The sequence below is a fragment of the Brienomyrus brachyistius genome, chromosome 4, assembly GCF_023856365.1.
Source record: "Brienomyrus brachyistius isolate T26 chromosome 4, BBRACH_0.4, whole genome shotgun sequence".
NCBI lineage: Eukaryota > Metazoa > Chordata > Actinopteri > Osteoglossiformes > Mormyridae > Brienomyrus > Brienomyrus brachyistius.
Genome location: NC_064536.1, coordinates 1507501 through 1529613, shown reverse-complemented (window position 1 = coordinate 1529613; position 22113 = coordinate 1507501). Strand labels below are relative to the sequence as shown.

The window sequence follows — 22113 nt, the reverse complement described above, 5'->3', positions numbered from 1 at the left end:
TTTGCCTGAGATGACAAGTTGTTTGAGGATAATTTCTTTTCATTACATTAGTTATGAACCATTACTGCACGCTGGTTTTGTAGTTTGTAGTGCAATATCAAAATATTAAGTAATTTTTAAAGTTCTTTATAGAAGCGTGATTAAGTACAAATGTAAATTACTAGTATAGCTTAATTGCATTAATTTCCAATCGTTCCGACTTAATATAAAATAACCGACCAACTGAAAAATTATTACATTGTGACACAAAGCAATTTGGGGAAAGTGCCATAACCGCTAATCACCCGAACAAATATTCTGAAGAAAAAAACGGAGCTGAACGGGATCTCGCGAAACCCCGCAGACTTACGGCGTATGACGAAATGAGCGGCGCCTGCAGTTTGCGGCCATGTCTGCAATGGAGGCGGGGCCCGAGCAAGCGCGGGAAATAAGCGCGTGCTGTCTTACTGGCTAATGGAAGGAGCGGGGGGAGGGGGGCACGAAACAAAAGAGAAGATGGAGAGCCAGCATGGCCAAAGCAGAGCTCACTAAAAAGCACGAAAGTTCAATAAATAATTTAAATTATACGTAATAAGAACAGCACCCTGTGACAGAATTTCTTATTAACCACGCAGTAAATACCAAAACACAACATTAAATGTATAATAGTTTGGTATTAAACGAGTAATAAAATACATTTCCTGCAGCTTTTCGTGCAGCGAGCAGACTATAGCTGTAATAGCAGATAAGCTTTTTCAGTGGGTCTAGTCGACGACAACTATCAGTATGGGAGGAGAGAAGAGGGGGAGGGTAGGGGGTGGAGAGTAATTTTAATAAATGTATGCGCACCAGTGTGGCTCTACTTGTGGGAAACAAGGAATCAACTTGATTTATTTATGCATTACACCGATAGGAATGCTAAATTTGGGGAACATCAATAGATTAAATATGTAAATTTTAAAATAGGGGGGTACTTTTTAAAAATACGAAGAATAAAAATTTGCATATATTTTAAATAAATTTCTTAAATTTTTTTTTTTTTTTTCAAATTTACCAGAGGGGCGCCTTATTATATAGCCGAGGCGTATATACTGCGTTTTCTGGGACCAAAAACCGGCCTACGCTGAAGCCGGGCGTTGGAGTTTGGAGGAAGCGGCACTATGGCGGTAAACTTAGACAAGGAAGCGTATTACCGCAGAATCAAGCGGCTGTACGCCAACTGGAAGGTAAAACAGCAAACGACGCCGCTTTGAAATAAAGAGATGGGGAGTTTAAGCTGCGGCCGCACCGGGGAACAGGTGTCGGCGGGGAAATGCTACGGCGGGCGATGGCGGAGCACGCGGGTACCCGCGTGCCGCTCCCAGGCTCGCGGCTCGCGGCTCGGCGCGAGACCGAGTCGGCGTGCGGGAAGGCCTCTGTCGTCACCCCGCCGCTTGTTTATAGACGCTTGAACGCGTCAGTTTGTTCGGCTGCACGGCATCTGTGGAACAGGATAGGCGTTCGCATGTGGTGTATGTGCCGCGCTGTTACAAAGAGCAGTAGTTCGCGATGTTGGTGATGATTTTCTAAAGATGCTAACTAGCTAACGTGCTAGCCCAGCTCGGATACGCTGGTGCCCCGCTTCCTACTAGCCGAAACCGCTCGCCGTCTCTGCATCCATCGGAACATAACGACATCACGGACGATTACATCGAGTTTTCTCGCCCACCATCCGCCGTTTCCACTATCGTGTGGGATCTGAAATGTCTGGACACATAGAAACGTTTCATTTCGGAGGCTGTCCGAAAAGTTCAGCTAGATTGCCGTCCCAATCTGTCGAGTTAATGCAGCAGTGGTGACGTACTATAAATCTGGGTCAAAAGTAAAGTAAAAGGGGGGTTATTTAGGATAATTAAATAACACTATTAACGATTTCTATCTGCTGGTGATCGAGTTTGGCTACTAATGGGTTTCCTCAGTTCATCGCGCATCGCGTCCCACGCTCATATTTTATTTAGTTCGGGCATGTGTTTAATCTCAATAGAATGATCAGCTATGTATATATTCAGCGTGTTAGCAACGTGTGAGTTGGAAGAGGAGTCTGAACACGTTGTAATGTTGTTCTCCCGATATCAGAAAGGGGAAGATGAGTTTGGAAAGGTGGATGCTATCGTGGTATCAGTCGGGGTGGATGAGGAGATCGTCTATGCCAAGAGTACTGCCCTACAGGTACGTCCATCCACCACTTCAGATAGCGCTAGTCACCTTTTCTGTAGTGTGTGAATTCAGAGCCGCGTTACCTGATTGTCCTGAAGTGTTAAAAATAGCAAACGTGATCATAGATGTTGCATTTGCTCTGGTAGTACTGGACTTTAACTGTCTCCCTCATTTACAGACTTGGCTCTTTGGTTATGAGCTGACGGACACCATCATGGTTTTCTGCGAGTCTAAGATTCTCTTCATGGCCAGCAAGAAGAAGGTGGAATTCCTCAAGCAGGTGGCTGTCACCAAAGGCAATGAGAATGCCAATGGTGTACCTCCCATCACCCTGCTTGTTCGAGAGAAGGTATGACCGTTTCATTACATCCTGTTTTTGGTCATTGTAGTGCTGTTTTTTTTTTTCTCATTTTGCATCCTAACCACAAGTTATTTTGCATTTGTATGATCATTTGTATGATTGTGGTGGAAACATCATCTGAAGTTGATCGGACTTTTAAAAATTTAAGACAGGCAGGTCACCTGCGTGCCTCATGATAACTTCTGATATGAAACCTCTATGTGTGCTACTTAGTTTGTGTAAATATGCGCTTGTGCTGTATCCATTTACTCATTTTTAATGAGTGCTTTGCCATCTGCCCAGAATGAGAGCAACAAGGCCAACTTTGAGAAGATGTTGGAGGCCATTCACGCAAGCAAGGAGGGAAAGACTGTTGGCGTCTTCATCAAGGACAAGTTTCCTGGGGAGTACATGAAGAGCTGGAATGATATGATCACAGCAGATGGCCTAGAGAAAGTAAGAGCAAGGGAAGACCTTTTAGTGTTGCATCTAAAAATGCATGATGCTTGGCCATTTTCGCACCATGCTGACAACTGAAGCTTCGTCGATACATGCGATACAGTGTTTCCTACTAAATTTGTCACTGAATTTTAGGCAGTAAAATGTCTGAAGTTTTAGATTTGGAAAAAGAATGCATTATTGCATAGTTAGTCACAATTTTTAAAAAAATCGATGAAGGGCAGAAGGCCAAATGAAGCAGAGATTTGTAATATAGATACGCAAAGGAAGCAAGGCTCATGGCCAGCTTGCTTCACAGCTCTTGTAGTCAAGTTTAAGTACAAATCACAGGTATATTTTCAGTGTCATTTGTCCATTATGTGCATTTTAGACTTGTGTAACTTTGAACCTTAATACTTGCTAAGTGTGTGTGGGTTGGTGCATTGCATGTTCAGTTGTTTCTGTGTGAATCACAGGTGGACATTAGTGCTGTGGTGGCCTATGCTATGGCGGTGAAGGAGGATGGGGAGCTGGCTCTGATGAGGAAGGCTGCAGGCGTTACTAGTGAGGTCTTCAACAAGTTCTTTAAGGAAAGAGTGATGGAGATTGTGGACGCCGATGAGGTATGAAGAACACTATCGGTGAACTAAAGCTTTGACTGTTGGCTGAATGTCATTAATATGCCCTGGTTCTTAACCCTCTGGGGTCCAGGGGTAGGGAACACACTTTCACTGACTGGGGCATGGTCACACATTTCATTCAATAGCATACTTTTATTTGCCATGAATTAAGTTTATTTCTAATTTGTTTTGGTGTTAAACTCATCTTAATCTTAGTGAACTTTGTAAATATGTCAGATTTATGTGATGTTTTGTAATTTGACATCAAAGTATAAACATTGCAAAATGCAGTCTGGAACACTTGCAGAAACATTATAAAAGTACATAGTAAGCAATGGTGGCAGTTTTTGATCCCAGATATCTGATCACCAAAGTCTTGGGTACAGGAAGATGACTAAATGGTGTAGTTTCAACATTCAGTTGGATAAATTAAGTTTTTTTTTTTTTTTTTTTTTTAAACTCATGTCACTTTTTCTGGACTCCTTTCATTGAATATGTAGCGACTGTCATGTGTATGAATGAGCCATTTACACCTGGCCTATCTATCTTGTATGATGCTGATGGGGATGTATCTGGATCACGTTTCACTGTTGCGTTGTTCATCTAATTACCATACGAATGCGATTTGAATACGCGAAAATGCGGCTATTCAGAATGCAATTGGCGAACTTCAGGTGAGGGCGGCACTACACGCCCCCGATGCAGGTAAAACAAATAAAGGTGACATGGTTTACCTTTTTGCCGATTTAATCTAATTTTAAAAACTTTAATACTTCCGACAATTGACGTTTTGAAAAGAAGACAGATTACGGATTTAGTCAGAGTTTTTTTCATTGTTGCCGCATAACATTTGCAGTGTTACCTTGACGCTCACCCTGTTCCCTCACTCACCCCTGTCTACACAGAAAGTACGTCACAACAAGCTAGCAGAGTCTGTGGAGAAGGCCATTGAGGAGAAGAAGTACCTGGGGGGTGCCGACCCATCCACTGTAGAGATGTGCTACCCCCCCATAATCCAGAGTGGGGGCAACTACAGCCTCAAGTTCAGCGTGGTCAGGTGAAGCCGACATCGCATCCTATTCCTCATGGGGCTCCTTTCTGTGTTCTTCAGCTATGACATCACATATTTTATGCATTTGAACACCTGATCGCATGCATAGATTTAGCTACTACAGGCAGGTCTGTTGCATTCTTCTGGTAATTCACGCTGTTTGTCTTCTCTGCTTTTTGTGTCCCAGTGATAAGAACTACATGCATTTCGGCGCCATCACATGTGCCATGGGGATCAGGTACAAGTCGTATTGCTCCAACCTGGTGCGCACACTGATGGTAGACCCACCCCAGGAGATGCAGGACAACTACAACTTCCTCCTGGAGGTGGAGGAGATGTTGCTGAAGGAGCTTCGCCATGGTGCGTGGCTTGCGGCTTCCGCGACTGGAGATGGTTAAGTCTTCTCATCGGCCGCATGGCTGAGCGTGCTTTAACTGTCGTTCTTAGGAGTGAAGTTCGGCGACGCGTTCACTGCCGTGGTGGACATGGTGAAGAAAGAGAAGCCGGACATGGTGGCAAAGCTCACCAAAAACCTGGGGTTAGTAGTAGTAGTAGGCTAAGCCACTGTGCCTGTGACTGGAAGGTCACCGGTTCGAGCCCAGCCTCTGCAGAATACTTGCATGTCTGTGGGCCCTTGAGCAAGGCTCTTAACTCTCAGCTCAGCTATATTTAGGGCAAAAAAGAATGGGTCTTTGGACCCTTATTGGTACCGTTTCTCTCTAGCAGGTGGGCTGTACTTGTGTAGGACTTGTGCGGAGGACAGATTTATGCACATCTTAAGTATTTCCTGTAAAATTGCTGTTTCAGGATATAGCATTACAAGTTTAGTCATTTGTTCTGTCCTCGGTCAGGTTTGCAATGGGCATAGAGTTTCGGGAAGGGTCCCTCGTCATCAACAGCAAGAATCAGTACAAGTTAAAGAGAGGTAAGTGATTATGCTTGTGATGTGACGGTTCGGTTTTGAATGTTGCTACTTTTGAATGTTTGGTTGCACCAGTGGAGCTTCCTGTTAAGTTTGGTGGAGGTGCAGCTGAAGTTCAGTATGACAGTTAGTATCACCTTGTCTCGGCAGTATGTTAACTGCAGGTAAAATTTCCCTCATTTGTGGGAAATGCTACAAAACACTGGCTTATTTAATGAAGTAATTTAAGCACGACTCTTGTGTGATGACCTGTAAAGCTACAGTTCTTTGATATTTTGGCATCTCAGTTGTGACTGTGCGTAACAGTGGGGCTGTATTTCGAGGGAGTGGCGGATGGTGTTGGTCTTCAGAGCTACAGCAGTCCTGTCATTTCAGGCATGGTGCTGAGTGTAAGCGTGGGGTTGTCCGACCTGATCAGCAAAGAGGGGAAGAAGGATGAGCAGAAGAAGTACGCCCTGTTCATTGGAGACACGGTGCAGATTAATGAGGTTGGTACCCATAACAGGCTGTAAACTTAGCCCAGGGAAAACAATTAAGGGCTATCTTGGTATGGATATTTAGTTGATCAGCACTCAGCGTTGGTCTTCATCTTAAACAGGAGGAACCTGCCACTATTCTCACCCCAGTTAAAAAGAAGATCAAGAATGTGGGAATTTTCTTAAAGGTGAGGGTTCTCAAATGCATCTGATCTGTTAACCACCGTCCCCTTTCTGCTTTTAAGGTAGTTTTTCAATCTAGCCCTATATGCTCAGGCTGGGTGACAAACTTCAATGGTGACTAGATCTTTGCATCTCTTAGAATGAGGATGAAGAGGAGGATGAGGAAGACGAAGACGACGCAGAGGAGCTTCTTGGCAGGGGAGCCAGGGCGTCTCTGCTCCCTGACAGAACTCGGGTCTGTGGAAGTCTGCATGCGCGTCCTGGTGGGCCGAGTGCCATGTTTACTTTTTCGCTGACGTGACTTTGTGATTGGCCAGAATGAAATGACAGCTGAGGAAAAGAGGCGGACCCATCAGAAAGAGCTGGCCAGTCAGATGAACGAGGAGGCCAAACGACGTCTGACAGAGCAGAAGGGGGAGCAAATGATCCAGAAGTGAGTATAGAACTGAACAGGGATTGTGTCACCGCACATTATTGTGGCTGCATCAGTATCCCCCGTATTAAGACAATACTCCTGTCATTAATCTGCTCCAGGGCACGAAAATCGAACGTGTCTTATAAGAACATCTCTCAGATGCCACGGGAGCGAGAGATACGAGAGATGAAGCTCTATATTGATAAGAAATACGAGACCGTAATTATGCCAGTCTTTGGCATCCCCACTCCCTTCCATATTGCAACCATCAAGGTAAACTGGCTCCTCCGTTTTCTTTATGCATGACCACCATAACCAGTATCTGTTCGTGGCGATTGCTTCAGCACATATCTGAGAAGGAGACCTCCATGTGTTTTGTTACCCCGTCACTGATCTTTCTGCCCATGCCTCTCTTTAGAATATCAGCATGTCTGTGGAAGGAGACTACACCTACCTGAGGATCAACTTCTACGTGCCTGGCAGCTCCCTTGGTCGCCATGAAGGCAACATCTTTCCAAATCCTGATGCCACCTTTGTAAAGGAGATGTGAGTGAAGCTCTGCTGCAGGAGTAGGCAACCCCCATCCTGGACTGCCGGTATCCAGCAGATTTTTCTATCCTACCTGATGAGTTACTATCTGCCTGAGATCAGGTGTGGTTCACCGGTGACCAGGTAGGTTAGAAAACCTGCAGGATACCGGCAGTCCAGGATCAGGGTATCCTGTTCCTGCTCAGCACTGACCATGTTCTGCTGTATTTTGTTTGTACTTAAGTTTTTTTTGTGTTTGTGTGTGTTTTAAACCTGCTTCCATCCCTGTTGGCCAGAACATATCGGGCCTCGAACCTGAAGACACCTGGCGACCCATCGGTGCCCTCCACCAACCTGCAGAATGCCTTCCGCATCATCAAGGAGGTGCAGAAGCGCTACAAGACCCGAGAGGCCGAAGAGAAGGAAAAAGAGGGCATCGTCAAGCAGGACTCACTGGTCATCAACCTCAACCGCAGCAACCCCAAGCTTAAGGACCTCTACATCCGACCCAACATCGCCCAGAAGCGGATGCAGGGTTCGCTGGAGGCACACACCAATGGTAAGGTTGGCATAGTAGGATGCTTATGCTTGTTGGGGCAGGGGGGCGGTTGTGAGTGAACTGTTGTCTCTTTCATAGGGTTTCGGTTCACCTCTGTGCGTGGGGACAAGGTAGACATCCTGTACAACAACATCAAACATGCCATTTTCCAGCCCTGTGATGGGGAGATGATCATAGTCTTGCATTTCCATCTCAAGGTATCTGGTTTGGCCATTTATGCATATTGCGTACCCTGTTTTTGACTTCAGGTGTTTGACTCCTATTCTCCATTTTCCTCTTTAAATCTGCAAGAATGCTATCATGTTTGGGAAGAAGCGTCACACGGATGTGCAGTTTTACACGGAGGTGGGCGAGATCACTACAGACCTGGGCAAGCACCAGCATATGCACGACCGCGACGACCTCTACGCCGAGCAGATGGAGCGGGAGATGAGGCATAAGCTGAAGTCTGCCTTTAAGAACTTCATTGAGAAGGTGGAGAACCTCACCAAGGAGGACCTGGAGTTTGAAGTGCCCTTTAGAGACCTGGGGTGAGTGAAGAGAAGGATGTTCGGCTAAGTTTGGATGATGCAGTGAGTTTATTGGATACAGCAGGTTGGCTGGTTGGGCGGCATTTGACATTGGGTATTTAATCCCTTTTTCTCTGTGTCTAGGTTCCAAGGTGCTCCCTACAGAAGCACATGTCTGCTCCAGCCCACCTCCAGCTCCTTGTGTAACGTAACAGAATGGGTGAGTGCAATAGGCTAGAAATTAGACGACTGTTTTCCAGGTGTCTTTCTGTAGCTGCTTTTCAGTGAAGCCACTCACCCAACACTGTTAACCATACTTCTGATTATCTGCACATTTTGCAGTGAATAGCAATTGGTCAAATGGCTGTAAACATAAGTCAAATGCTAAGCATCAGGCTTTATTACTGATTGTTCAGTACCGAAAGTGGCCAATAGGGGGAGACTTGTAATCGTGTGCCGTCTGGCAGTTTTTGAGACGCCTTTCCTGTTCTTTCAGCCTCCGTTTGTTGTGACTCTGGATGAGTTGGAGCTGGTGCATTTTGAACGAGTGCAGTTCCACCTGAAGAACTTCGATGTAGTAATTGTCTACAAGGACTACAGCAAGAAGGTCACAATGATCAACGCCGTACCTGTCAATTCACTGGACCCAATAAAGGAGTGGCTCAAGTAAGGCTATTACTAAAAAAACTTCATGCAGTAAGGTACTCGGCGATCATGTTAAATCGATTTCAGGGTTCATTTTGCTTGTCTGTTTCTGGGGCTGTAGAGACACAGTGCTTTGTAGTAGTCTGTGAATAAATGTTTTAACGGCTATTCAGAGCCTCAGTGGTCATTGACTCGCTTGGGTTTTTAGTATGTGTCACGACCTCCTCCACAGTTCATGCGACATCAAGTACACAGAGGGTGTCCAGTCACTGAACTGGACGAAGATCATGAAGACTATCGTCGATGACCCTGAGGGCTTTTTTGAACAGGGCGGCTGGTCGTTCTTGGATCCTGAAAGTGAAGTGAGTGAAACCTGTAGCTGAAGGCACTGAGGAATTCAGTTTTAGTGTGAATAATGGTGCCTTGAGCATATGAAAATGGTTCATCCCTAATCCCAGGGGAGTGGGGCGGAGGGTGAAGACTCTGAATCGGAGATGGAGGATGAGACGTTCAATCCCTCGGCGGAAGAGGCTGAAGAGGAGGAAGAAGACAGTGATGAAGATTATTCCTCCGAGACTGAGGATTCTAGTAAGTATGGTGTCCCCTTACTGTAATCAAGCATTTGTTTTAATTGTGCAAATATATATATGAAAGTGCATTCCTGACAACACCTCCACTTCCAGACTACAGTGCATCTCTGGGCAGTGAAGAAGAGAGTGGGAAGGACTGGGATGAGCTGGAGGAGGAGGCCAGGAAAGGTGAGCATGTCGATTTGTAAATCGATTTGTGAGGCCTTCAGACTTGCAGCAGGACTAAACAGTATTTGGTCCTTGTCCGGTGTGCAGAAAGTTTAACCTGTGTTCCTCTCAGCTGACCGAGAGTCCAATTACGAAGAAGTGGTTGAGACGTCCAACAGGAAGAGGAAAGGACGATCGACCGCTCCACCCCCCAGCAGTAAGAAGAAGAGGAGGCACTAAGACTCGCAGGAGGTTACATCAAACGGAATCTGTGTATATATATATATACACAAGACAAATTTGAGGAATCCTTAAAACGTGTCATCCTGCCCTAGGGATACGCACTCGGTAAATTTTACGATGTCATTAAGATGCATACAAAATGTGGTGGAACTCCATCTTTCTCCATTGCTCTTTTATTCCTCTTTTGTCCCTGTTCCCCCTCCTCCCACCATGATATAGAGTTGAGTGGTTGCATAGTTGTCAGAGATTCATTCTTTAGCATCAAGTTTGGTTTTCAGGAGATCAGGAAGGCATACTGTGTGTGTGTGTGTGGGCCAGTTGATGTCGTCTCCAGCTGGGCTGTTGTATTTTTCTGTTCTCACTCTCCCCACTGTCTTTTTTTTTTTTTTTTTGTTTTTCTTCAAGCAGGATGTTAAATCTGCTTGGTTCCCACCCACTTTACTCCTCTCCCTTGTGCCTTTTTCAGGCTTTTTGGGAAAACTTTGTGTTAATTCACAGCCCTTACTGCATTTGGTATTTCTAACTTGGGAAAACCACACGTTTTGACCTGGACAAAAAAAGCAGTCTGGACTGTGTCCGGTCACAGAGGATGACTTTGTTCCTGCAGACAGAGGTGCACACAGATGAGCCCGTCTTCTCCTTCCTCCTACGGCGATACGAGTTGGACTGTTTCTATCATATCCTGTTTTTGTAATAAAAAGGGGGAAAAAGCATGGTTGTATTTTTATTTTTTATTTTTTGGGTTCCACTTGGTTCCAGTTACTGTATTGAATCTGGAACCAAACATACTGTTGGCTCCCCGTATCTGTGGCTGATTGCTTCCAGGACCCCCCTGCAACTACCAAAATCCATTGATGCTCAAGTCCCTTCTATAACATTGTAATAGTAATTGTTAGGGATGCACTCAAATACATCATTCGGAAACACACATATAATGCGGTGTGAACAGAAATTGGCTCCTGGACTGACACACATGTTTCTTCGGATTGATTCACATCATTGTGAAAGGCTACAAGATGAGAGTCTGTTCTGTTTGGAACACAAGATTTTGATTTCACTAATCATGTAATTTTCCACAAATTATCTAAATGAGATCGACTTGAAGAGAGATGAACTATTCTGTAGTTAACCCACCAAGCTAGCACACACCAGGCAGTGGGCAGAGAGTTGACCTTTCCCGGGTATCTGTCAGACTCGCATGGGGGAGGTATGTGTCACGGGGGGGGGGGGGGGGGAGGGGGAGGCGTCATTTCTTTCAGACCCCTAAACAAACCCAAACCCTTAACCCGGTATATCACGTGTTTTTAGCTGTACATGTTAATTCCTTTTGTTACAAAAGTCAAAATATTGGAAAAAACACTTTACCTTATAGTATAGTTATGTAATTACTGTTGATTAGTAGTAATTCATGTTGCTCTATGAAGCTTTCTGGATTTTATTGTTTCTTTAGAGTATTTTTGATCTGCAGTTCATTGAATCCATGGTTGTGGAACCCCATGGATATGGAGGGCCAACTATACAGCCCAGTGTATCAGCCAAGGTAGCAAGGATTCTGGTTTAATTTTGTGTTAAGTATGAAACACCCACATTTGGAAATGGTTTGTTCAGTTAGGGCTTCAGTGTTCTGTATGACATATTTTCAGAATGAACTTTAAGGTTAGGTACACCATAGAATGAACTAGCCCACTGGAAAAGTTAAAAAAAACAAACTCTTTCAAGATAATATGTCAAAGTTTACATCTGTTGCTTTCAAAACTTTCCTGTTGTAGGGCAATTTTGTAGTTCAAGATCCTCATGTCAAATTCAGACGTGGAATGGTTTTTAGATGGTCCATCTACCAGGCTTAGAATAAAAATCTGTTACTTTAGAGGGTAACAGTTTCGATATGGTGGATTCTCTAGTTATAGCACTTCCAGTGTGTTCTTTGGGTTGATTAGAAAATATTCAAAGTAGTAAACCATCCCATTTAAGATCTCGACTACAAAATGTTACGTACCAATGTATCTCATTCTCACCATCTTGATTATGAAGTATTCCTGATTGAGATTCTGGTGGGAGGATCCATCTGGTACAGGCCAAATCCAAGACATATTGGTTCAGTAAACCTGCTTGTGAAAGTGTAAAGGGGCTTATGGAGCTTCTTTGCATCCCAGAAGACAATGACACCCTCCTCGTAGTCAACGGCAATGATCACCCTGTTTTGTGACAGGACCTTATTGTGCAGATCTACCTTCACCCCACTGTGAAAAGCACACAGTTGCTTCTTTTTGTTTTGTGTGAGGCTCCACGACTTGCTGTTCATGCCAAACGTGCAGTGAGTCTTGTCTTTCCTTTCGATGCTGGAGTAGGACACTGCGATATCCCAGTAACCCTCGGCCTCCACCTCCCAGTAGTGGACACCGGTGGAGACACACTGAGCGGTCAGCACCTGGGGTGATCTGTCAAATCGGTGGGGGTGTGGGTCCACAGGCAGCCGGTCATTTTCCCGCTCGACAGACATAAAGTCGTCTGAGATCCTGAGGAATGGGCTGGCTGAGTTGGGGTCCAACGCATTTCCTGGAAAACAGGCAGAGTTGGATCTTTACAGCAGTTACAGATCCTCACACTCAAAAGCATGAAAATACATGCAAGACACAAACTTTGACAATGTGTGACTATCTGATGATACCAGACAATGTAAGATTACTAACTGTTGAGCCTGTAGTATATTTGGGCCAGCAGTCTGTCGTGCTTCTTCAGGGAGCTGCTAACTTCCTCGAATTCTTTTGAAGGAGAATGAACAGATTGGAAATTTGGACAAAAAATAGAAATTTGAGGATCACTGTAAATTGTTCTTTTTATATCGTGAAATAAATACAATCTAGTCGATAGGTAAAATCATCCATCCATCAGTCTGTTTGCCATACCTGCTTGTCCTATGCAGGGTTGTGGGGGACTGGAGATTATGCTGGAGGCTGCGGGCACAGAGTAGGAAAAGGTGAAATCCTGTACAGTGTAATAAAATCAATCTGCAATTTTCCATTGATCACTGTTTACATATCATGCCAACCTTCCAAATGAACCTCTAATCTTTTGTGACGTAGAAGTATACCAACACGCTGTACAATATGGTAAGAAAGGGTAGTACAGTACATACCCAAGCACGCAAGGATAATTCCAACTAGCAGTAATCCGAGTGCCCTCCAAACAAAATATTGCTGATCCTCTGCCTGTGCGTGAAAAGTAAAAGTGAAACATCACTAACCCCTACCTGTGAGTCAACCCATCATCGCCTGGGAACTACATAGACCTCATATCCTAACCGTGGTTCTTTTTGCACCCAGATTCAAGTCTCCGCCTGGGTCACATGTGTGTGGAGTTTGCATGTTCTCCCCATGTCGTCGTGGGGTTTCCTCCGGGTACTCCGGTTTCCCCCCACAGTCCAAAGACATGCTGAGGCTAATTGGACTTGCTAAATTGCCCGTAGGTGTGCCTGTGTGAGTGAATGGTGTGAGAGTGTGCCCTGCGATGGGCTGGCCCCCCATCCTGGGTTGTTCCCTACCTTGTGCCCATTGCTTCCGGGATAGGCTCCGGAACCCCGCGACCCAGTAGGATAAGCGGTTTGGAAAATGGGTGGATGGATGGGTTCTTTTTGCTTCTGGTTTTCATGTCAGTGCAATGGTGATTCACATTTCCCCTTTTTGCCAGGAGGAATGGGCTAGATGTGATGCCAATCACACCACCCAGATCAGCAGGAGTTCAGGATGGTCTACACACAGAATTGGGGCGTGCCTTGTAATGTGTCTGTGTAAAGGGGTGTGTGTTTTTAAGCTGTCTTACAAAGCTATTTATTTTATGAACAACAAAACCTGGAAAACTACAAAAGGTAACTGGCAAAATCAGAAATGTTATCTCTGTCTACCTGCTACTAGAATTTCATTCAAAACAATTCCAGTAATGTATGTAGATATCTACAAAGATGAGATTTCAGCGCTTTGTTTCCATCGTCACTGATGAAAAGTGGAAGGATTCCTGACCTGAAGAGGACGTGCATTAAAAAGGGGCCAGGCGGGCTCTAGGACAGTGTCTCCCAATCCGGACCTCGGGGACCCACAGTCGGTCCATCTTTTTGCTCCCTCCGACCTCCCTGCCAGACAGTCCACATTTTTACTCCCTTTGCTCACTGTGTGACGGGTGGTGTGTGGCTCAGAGACTGCCTGGGATTGGAAAGTCACCAGTGATGTCACCCTTGGATCCTTCACTAAGGCCCTTAACCCCCCACAATGGTTCCAGGGACTGGCTGCCCCTGCCTTCTCTACCGTATGTCGCTTTCGAAGAAAGCATCTGCCAGTGAATGTAAATGTAGGCCACTCATATTACTGAGTATGACATTTCGTAGCTTCCTCACACCGGCAATGCACCCGTCCAGCTTCTTTTCCAGAAGCTCCTGTGATGATATGCTAGGTACTTTTTTTGCGTAAGTACACATGCTGTTACAGACATGCATCAATACACATGTTGGAGCAGAGATGCAAGCCTACATATGTTTATACTGCCAGTAAGAAATGCAGAAAGAATATCTCATATTCAGAGGTGACATCAATGAACCACTAGTGCGATCTGAATGATAACATTGAAAGATAATGTCCTTTAGAAATTTGTTTGGGCTTATTTCTACTTTAAGTAAATCTGTTAGGTAGTTAGTAATACAGCACCAGTATCTCAGCAGCAAAAATACTGTGATGATACATCAAAACTGACTTTGATCGTCTGTCAAATGCCAGTAGGGTTCTCTCAGTCACATGATTCCTCCAATAGATGTTAACCCCACCTACACAGCAAACTGATTAGCAGCCTACAAAGAGGCCTCAGCTTGCGATGACATAAGTTGCAGGTGCACAGAAATAAAACAAAAGGTTATAAGGACCTTTACAGCGTTACAGGAATTTAGGTTATATTGACATTGTAATACAACACTTCTATTTGACTATTGGGGAAAATTTAAATATAAAACAAAACACTGCAGATCACAAGCATGAGGACAGCTACAGACAACTAATGTCTAAAATACAAAACCCTTCTCTGCCCCTAAGTGAAAGCAGACAGCCCAGCAAAGACTTACCATCATGTCCTTATTAATAGTTTTGAGTTTCATTGTCGCATTAGTGGATTTGGACTCTATATCACACCACCTGCACACATACGTCTTTGAGGCTGAGCAATAGAGCTTGTACACCTCATGCTGTGGACACTTCATCTTCCTCAGGTCCCTCAGTGGCTCAGTGAGGTGATGTTCTCTGAAGGCGGGGAGCTCCAGGTGAGGGTTGATGTGCTCCTCACACATGGAAACTATGCATGTGAGGCAAGTTTTCACGGCTGTTGCCTGATTTCCGGGGATGCAGCAGTCACAGCTGACCAGCTTGTTCTTTCTCTGCTGGGTCTTCCTGAAGTCCTCGGCAATGCTGGCCACGGCAAAGTTCTTTTGGAGAGGCATGGACTCAAAATCTGCTCTACACTCAGGGCATCGGAAGCCCACCACCAAATTGTACTCCAGCATATCCAACAGACAGGTTTTGCAGAAGGTGTGTCCACAGGGCAGTAAGTGGGGATCAGTGAAGATGTCATGACAGACTGAGCAGGTCAAGCCCATTTCCAACATTGTCTTTAGCTGGGGACTGGCCAGTGATTTTGCCATGGTTTAAAATTTGCTTGAATCTCCACAAGCCTTCCTCAAGTGTGAGCCCGAGATTTTACACGCTGAAATGAAAGCTGAACAGAAAGCCAACATGCCTTTTATGACTTACTGTACCAATTGTTCACCAAAAGATGATATAGTGGTTTCCTGTTAAACTTGTTAAACTTGTCTCTTAAGCTTGGATATGCTCCAAAACCTTTCTAAACAGTTATTACACCTGTTCGCAAGGAAACCAAATCTTGAACCTATTGAATTATCAAATTACAGAACTCTCTCAAATATTCCTTTCATTTCAAAGATTCTGGGAAAAAAAAAACTTGTTGTTCATCAGCTGTCTTCATTCCTACAGAAAAATAATGCAAATGAATATCAGTCTGGCTTCAGACCAAACCATAGTACAGAAACAGCCCTGGGAAAAGTAATGAATGATTTGCTTATGGCTTCTCATCATGGCTGTATATCTGTGGGTGTCACTACATCCAAATGCAGAATTCAATACTGGGGACCATAATATTCTCTTGGACCGGCTAGAATATGCAGCTGGCATTAAGGGGACAGCCCTCTCTTGGTTTTGCTCTTATTAACTGTTATGTTTGTCCATGTGAACAATGAATCTTCCAAGCCCATTAAAGCCCACTGTGTTTGTGTGTGTGTGTGTGTGTGTGTGTGTGTGTGTGTGTGTGTATAAAGACATGGATCATCTTCCTTTACAGAAGCTAATGTGTTGTTTGGTGGGTTAAGGCTGCTGGTTCAAAATGTTAATGTGCGCTGTTTTGGTTAAAAGTGCCCGCGAATGTAATGCAATGCTTTAGATGGGTCAGCCCCTTTTTGTGGTGCTTTCTCTGCTCACCTATCCGAGCAGAAGCTGAGGCACAAGAAGCGAAAGTGAAAGCAAAAGCAGCTGGAGCATGCTCGCCGCGGCTCTCTGATGACAGGTTACGGCTGGCATGGAAGGTGAATTCCCAGAACCCGCAATCCATGTCACCAATGACGCTTTACAGGAACACACTGCACATGCATCTTAACTGGACCCAGTTGGTCCAGCTTGAGAGTTATCTTCAGATTACTGACAGACTCTAGCCACAGTTGTCAGATTTCACTCATAGCATTATCAACACCAGGGCAGGGTGTATTACAAATCAGCAAACACTTTAATGTTTTTATTCCTTTTTTTTAATGCTTTCATTAATGCAAAAAGCTGACAGTTTTCGGTTAAAGTCATACTTGTATACAACATACAGAATCAAGTCTAAAATGAGATACAAATTTGGAAAAAAATATAAAAGCTACATTCCTAACATGCAAACTGCCCAAATAAACATAAAATTTTCAATAAAGTGAAAAGCGCATTATCACTCAGTGTAATCAGCTGACTACCAATTTCCTCTTCAGTGTTCTCAGCTTCATCCAGGCACGATGAAGAAAACGTAGCTCCGTAGTCTAAGCTTGTTAGTCCCAACAGGCCACAAATAGTGATAACCGCCACTTCCAGCCCAAAATCACGTGTCCATCATTCAGTGTCTCGTGGTTTTCGGTGGACTGCCCACACTGACCACGTGCAGCGCCCCATGGCCGAGGTAACGCACGCTGCTTTTACACACTCCTGCTAACTCGTCCTCATTTTGCATCCTGCAGATAAAAGTCGCTGTGAGAAGGGGCACCACCACCCTGGTGGAGGACTGAGGATCGACCAGAAACAACTGGTCATCTGGCACTTTCCATGTGTGCCAGCAAAATTATCATAATTTTAAAATTCATCGAGGGAATCCCCGCAGTCGGCAAAAAGTATCACTCGCCAAAAGTTATCATGGGATTCCTCCATAGATGGCGAACTGCCACTGAGCCGGTGGCCTCATTATAATCCCTGTAGTGGCCTGTCTGACCCACTATGCACACAGGAACAATGCAAATCATTTTGGTGACATAAAGCTGGGCAAACTGCCAGATACCACAGGATAAGGTTCCACAATTCCGCTCCTGGAGGGTGAGAATCCAACGCATTTTGCAAATTTTCCTGTTCAAACGCACCTACTAAACCTGGTAATTAACTAAGTAAGATGTGTTTGAGCAGGGCAATCTGCAACCTGTTGGATTCTGGCCCTCCAGGACCAGAACTGGGCTATGATTGTCAACAAAACTGGTCTTAGGCAAAGACGAGGTAAGCCTATATGTATTTAATCTCCAACTCATCCAGGAGCTCAATTAGAACTGGAGATCTGTTAAAATGGAAAAAAAAATACATCTTTGTTGGAAACGAAATAACAGTGATATAACTAAGACAAGGAGATTTAACAGATACCGGTCAGTCCAAGAGCTCCCTCTCCTGACCAAGCATCAGCATGCAGACGAAACTTAAAAATGTAACTCAAACAGGTCTATTCTGGAACTAGAAATTACTGCAGGCATTATTCACACGTGTGGCAACTTTTGACAAACCAGGAAGAGTCTGCTGTGCTCAGTGTAGTGAAAGTTGTACTGCTAGTCAGCACAATTAAAATGGCAATGCTATAAACAGAAATTGCAGGAAAAGTACAAGTATGAATCGTTTCAGCACCATTGATATGTAGGTCAAGTGTTCCCACTCATGATGAAAATCAATGTAAGCAAAAAATAATTTCTTTTTAAATCCTGATTTTAAATCACGTTTCTCTTTGCACAAGGCTTGGCTTGGTCTACATTAACACCTATGTGTGTAAACAGGTGTTTGTCAAGATTTCTAAGGACCCTGAATTGTTTCTTGCACAGCGAACAAGCGAAGGGTCTCTCCCCCGTGTGAAAGCGCACGTGACACCTGAGGCTCTCACGCAGACGGAAAGTCTTCCCGCAGACGAGACACTTGTGTGGCTTCTCACCTGTGTGAAACCTCTCGTGTCTTCGGAGGCTCTTGCGCAACATGAATCTCTTCAGGCACTTTGGGCAGGAGTACGGTCTCTCTCCCGTGTGGAAACGCTGGTGCCTTTTCAGCATCTTCCTGCGCTTGAATTTCTTGTCGCACTGATCGCACTCGTAGTATTTCGCCTGGCTCGGCACGCCGTGCACTCGCCACACGCCGTTCCCACAATACGTGAAACAGCAGAGCCTCTTCCCCGTGTGCAGGCCTTGATGCACTCGCATGTCTTTCGGCACATTTGCCTGCTTCCCACACTTAGATATCTGCCTCTTGGTGCCCATTTTTGAGTTTGACATCACATTGACTAACTGCACTGAGCACGGCTTTAACTGACTAAGAAGCTCGGAGGAGTCCATCCCCATCCCGCTTCCAGCCTCCGGATCTGGAGGCGTCTGGTGCACATCGGGGCTGCTCGAAGAAGACGAGGTATGCACCGAGGTTCCTCTTCCAATACTGCCACCAAAGCTGGATGTACCGTAAGAGGATTCAGTTTCGGTGTCTCTTCCGTGTGGGCGTGTTAAATCAGGCATGGGAATGACAATAACTTTCTTTAAGGGATCCGGCTCATAGCTGACCCCGGCAACGTAACCTTTGCCACGGTTACAGTCTAATGAAGTACAGGGAGGGTCTTCAGCTACCCAGTAAGGCGTGAGCCGCGGGGGACCTTTGCTCTGCGTGGCAGCTTCATCCTTTTCCCCGGAATGCGTGCGATTCCCCTCCAGGCCGTCTGCCGAAAGGGCAATTACGTGCGTCTCCTCCAGGATGGACACAGACGCACCCAAGTCAACTACGGTCATTTCAGGGGAACCTGAGAGGGATCCAGATTCAACAGCTCAGTCACACATACAGGGAGATGACTTCATATGAGGTTGACACCATAAAAAGCTTTGGTTCTGCTCAGTCACTCCCACCAACAAACGCAATAAAAGCTCATTTATGAACGCTGGACTTATATCTAGATCTATTTACATTCTTATGCACATTCACAACTTTTATGGCCTGCTTCTTTCCCAATGATAAATAAGGCATTGATTATTTCATGGTGGGGAATAGAATAATAAGTTACGAAGACGGACATCACCTTCTGCTTTGCTTGGCTCCTTTCCCTGTACACCACTGCTCCATCGCTCATCTTCCACCATCTCCTGCTTGACCGATAAGGAGTAGGGGTCTGTCCACTCGAAAGTAGCACACTATGGCAACAAACAGGGGGAAAAAAAAAAATCAGTCACTTCTCTCGTTATTGGACAACGAGAAACAGAACCACAGTACCTTTACCTGGTTCTAAAAAAAAAAACCCTCGCGTTTAGTTTGCATGCAAGAACTGAAGAGTGACTCTTAGTAAACAGTAAGAACCAGGTGTAACTGCCAGATGGGTCAGCAGAGGCGGTTCCTCCTGAGGAGGTTAATGAGCTTTGGGGTGGGTTCTGCTGCTGCCCCAGGGTGACCACGAGACGCCGCTACAAATGCCTGTCGGAACAGATTCGGAGATCAGATGTTCTACCTCTCTTGCTGTTACGTGACGGCCGACTCCATCATCAGAGAGGCCGGCTGCCCAGCAACTGTCCTCTTCACGTTCCTACCTTCTGGAAAGTTCTATTTTATTTTTATTTTTGCGATATGCTCCCCGTTGAGATGCTTTTTTTTTTTTTTAAAAAGTTTCCACTCATAGCTGACGACACGCAGCATTATCTTCCTGTGTGTTACAGTTTGGTGAAGTTGCTATTAGATGATCTTAAGGATTGGATGGCTATACATTTTCTAGACATGAATCAAGACAAAACAGAACTTTTCCTTTTTGGTTCTGAAGTGGCTACAGATTCAGTTCTTCTTTGTATTGCACCATCAGCTATAAGCTGCATGCAAGAAACCTCTGTGTTTTTTGACAACAACCTGAATTATTGGCTAATTTCATTGTCAGAAACTTTTTTCATAGCTTTTTCCAGTTAAATATGCTAAGGCTGCACCTTTTCTAAATCATAAAGATCTGGGAATAGCCGTGCATGGTCTTCTTACCTCATGCTTGGATTACTGTACTTATTTATACTTGGGAGGAAATTTTCTTTTGCATCTTGTTTGGAATGATGCCGCTAGATTCTGACCAAAACCAAGAAGGGGGATCATATTACGTAGGGCTGCAACAAACGAGTATTTTGATGGTGGATTAATCTAGCAGCGGTAAAATATACCAAAACTACACAAGTTTTCCTTAAATCAAGTAAACCAAACAATCCATCTAAATGTAAATGTAAGATTCTAACAGTAAGGATAGAAATGTGCATTCGGTGCTTACTGTATTCTGCTGTCCGTTTGCACTGTGTTGCAACTAAATTTTACAATCACAGGTATGCTTTGAAATGGAGGAAAGTCAGCAATTGAGGCTGTTTAAGGCAAAATTATGGGAACACTTGCACATACACGTTGAATCGGTCCACACCCCTGAAATATACACACACATTCAACACTTGCGCTATGCTATATACCTGACATCAGCATAACAATATAGGCTAATGCAAAACAGATCTCTCTCTCTCGTGTGCACATGCTAGCTGTCTAAAAATAAGAACGATAATTTCCGGGACACCCTACATCATTTATGCGAGTCAGGGAGGCCTCTAGGGAATATGTGGGAGACTCCTGGACCTTCCACAGGAGGTACGATGTTTTGTTGACAATGTACACGTTACTATTTGCATGAGCTAAGACTTAAAACTCATGATAATACTAAAAGCGTTTGATTTTACTGGAACGTCAAGATGCTAGAAATACTGACTTAAGATAGCTATTTTGACCACCTAACACCTGACAGTTGAGATGACGGGAGCGATATTTGAACGGCTTTGCCCCTTGGTACCTTTCTGACCTCCTCATCCATTATTCTTCCTCACAATCTCTTAAATCATGAGATCAGTTTCTCTTAACCTTCTCACCACGTGTTTGCTGTTGCTGCACTCCAACTTAACCGATTCATGTTAAGTATGTGTGTTTGATTTCTAGATTGGTGATTAACAGCAATTAATCATGATTTGTGCCGTTTTGGTGTAGCGTGATTGAACAATTGGGATGCTTATGCAGAGTCAGCCAATGTGCAGCACGGACATTTGCTCAATGGCCCACGGACATGTGACTGTTCTGCCATGCCCGGGGTTCGAACCAGCAACCTTCTGATCACGGGCAGAGACTTAGTCCACTGAGCCACTCACCACCCCTCATGTCCTTTGTCTTGCACCGTTTTTGTGCCACTGTGCACTTGTCCCCCACCCTGCAGCTGTGGCACAAGAATTTCACCAAATTCCTGTAAACACACCTGATAAGAACTTGTGATTCTTTTAGCAGAAGAGTGAATTCCTGGGTTACCATGTTGCCAAGACTAGACACAGGGTACAAATCTCAGTCTCCTCTTATTCACAGCTACTCTGAGCCGAATGCTATTTAAATACCATACAAGACTTTAAATCATGAATGAAGACAGAAAAGTTTCACAAGATTTGCTTTGCAGGTGGCACTGTGATAACGGTCATCAGTGTAACATGCGCTTAATACAGATTGTGCCGAGGTGCAGTGTGAACGCTTCACTCACCTCAACTTTGATGTCAACTGGATCCTGGTCGTAGTCAGTGATCTCAATAACGTTCCCAGGTAGCGGTACCTCACTGGCGCAGTTTTCCAAAAAAAATCCATCTTGAGCTTCAGCACTGGAAGTCTTCT

At 44.6% G+C, this 22113-nt stretch overlaps 2 protein-coding genes across 4 annotated transcripts in view; one reads left to right on the top strand and one right to left on the bottom strand.

Moving 5' to 3' along the window:
- Positions 1-811: 811 nt before the first annotated feature.
- On the top strand, positions 812-10554 carry LOC125740434 (FACT complex subunit SPT16). 2 transcript variants are annotated; one of them, XM_049011539.1, is made up of 24 exons: positions 812-1205; positions 2095-2187; positions 2354-2524; positions 2819-2971; positions 3430-3576; positions 4479-4630; positions 4812-4984; positions 5072-5162; positions 5476-5549; positions 5922-6034; positions 6145-6210; positions 6345-6440; positions 6523-6638; positions 6740-6893; positions 7039-7166; positions 7445-7707; positions 7786-7904; positions 7999-8237; positions 8361-8436; positions 8713-8882; positions 9094-9223; positions 9320-9449; positions 9545-9619; positions 9732-10554. In XM_049011539.1, the coding sequence occupies exons 1-24, from the start codon at positions 1140-1142 to the stop codon at positions 9836-9838; spliced, it is 3102 nt and encodes a 1033-aa protein (XP_048867496.1). In that variant the 5' UTR covers positions 812-1139; the 3' UTR covers positions 9839-10554. The 2 variants fall into 2 exon arrangements, with proteins under 2 accessions (XP_048867496.1, XP_048867497.1); XM_049011540.1 differs by lacking the exon at positions 812-1205 and adding an exon at positions 1471-1490.
- A 555-nt stretch (positions 10555-11109) lies between these two features.
- Positions 11110-22113, bottom strand: part of LOC125740450 (E3 ubiquitin/ISG15 ligase TRIM25-like) — an 11796-nt gene continuing 792 nt past the window's right edge. Inside the window, exons 2-7 of one of the 2 annotated variants that reach the window (XM_049011585.1) lie at positions 21986-22113; positions 19487-19598; positions 18368-19213; positions 12748-12795; positions 12532-12603; positions 11110-12397 (exon numbers count right to left, since the gene is read on the bottom strand). The exon at positions 21986-22113 is cut by the window's right edge and continues 9 nt beyond it. In XM_049011585.1, coding sequence (XP_048867542.1) covers positions 11865-12397; positions 12532-12603; positions 12748-12795; positions 18368-19213; positions 19487-19598; positions 21986-22113 — 1739 coding nt within the window. In that variant the 3' untranslated portion in view covers positions 11110-11864. Of the gene's footprint in view, positions 12398-12531; positions 12604-12747; positions 12796-12977; positions 13051-14942; positions 15859-18367; positions 19214-19486; positions 19599-21985 lie in introns of those variants that run through there. The other variant, XM_049011587.1, reaches the window with a different exon arrangement.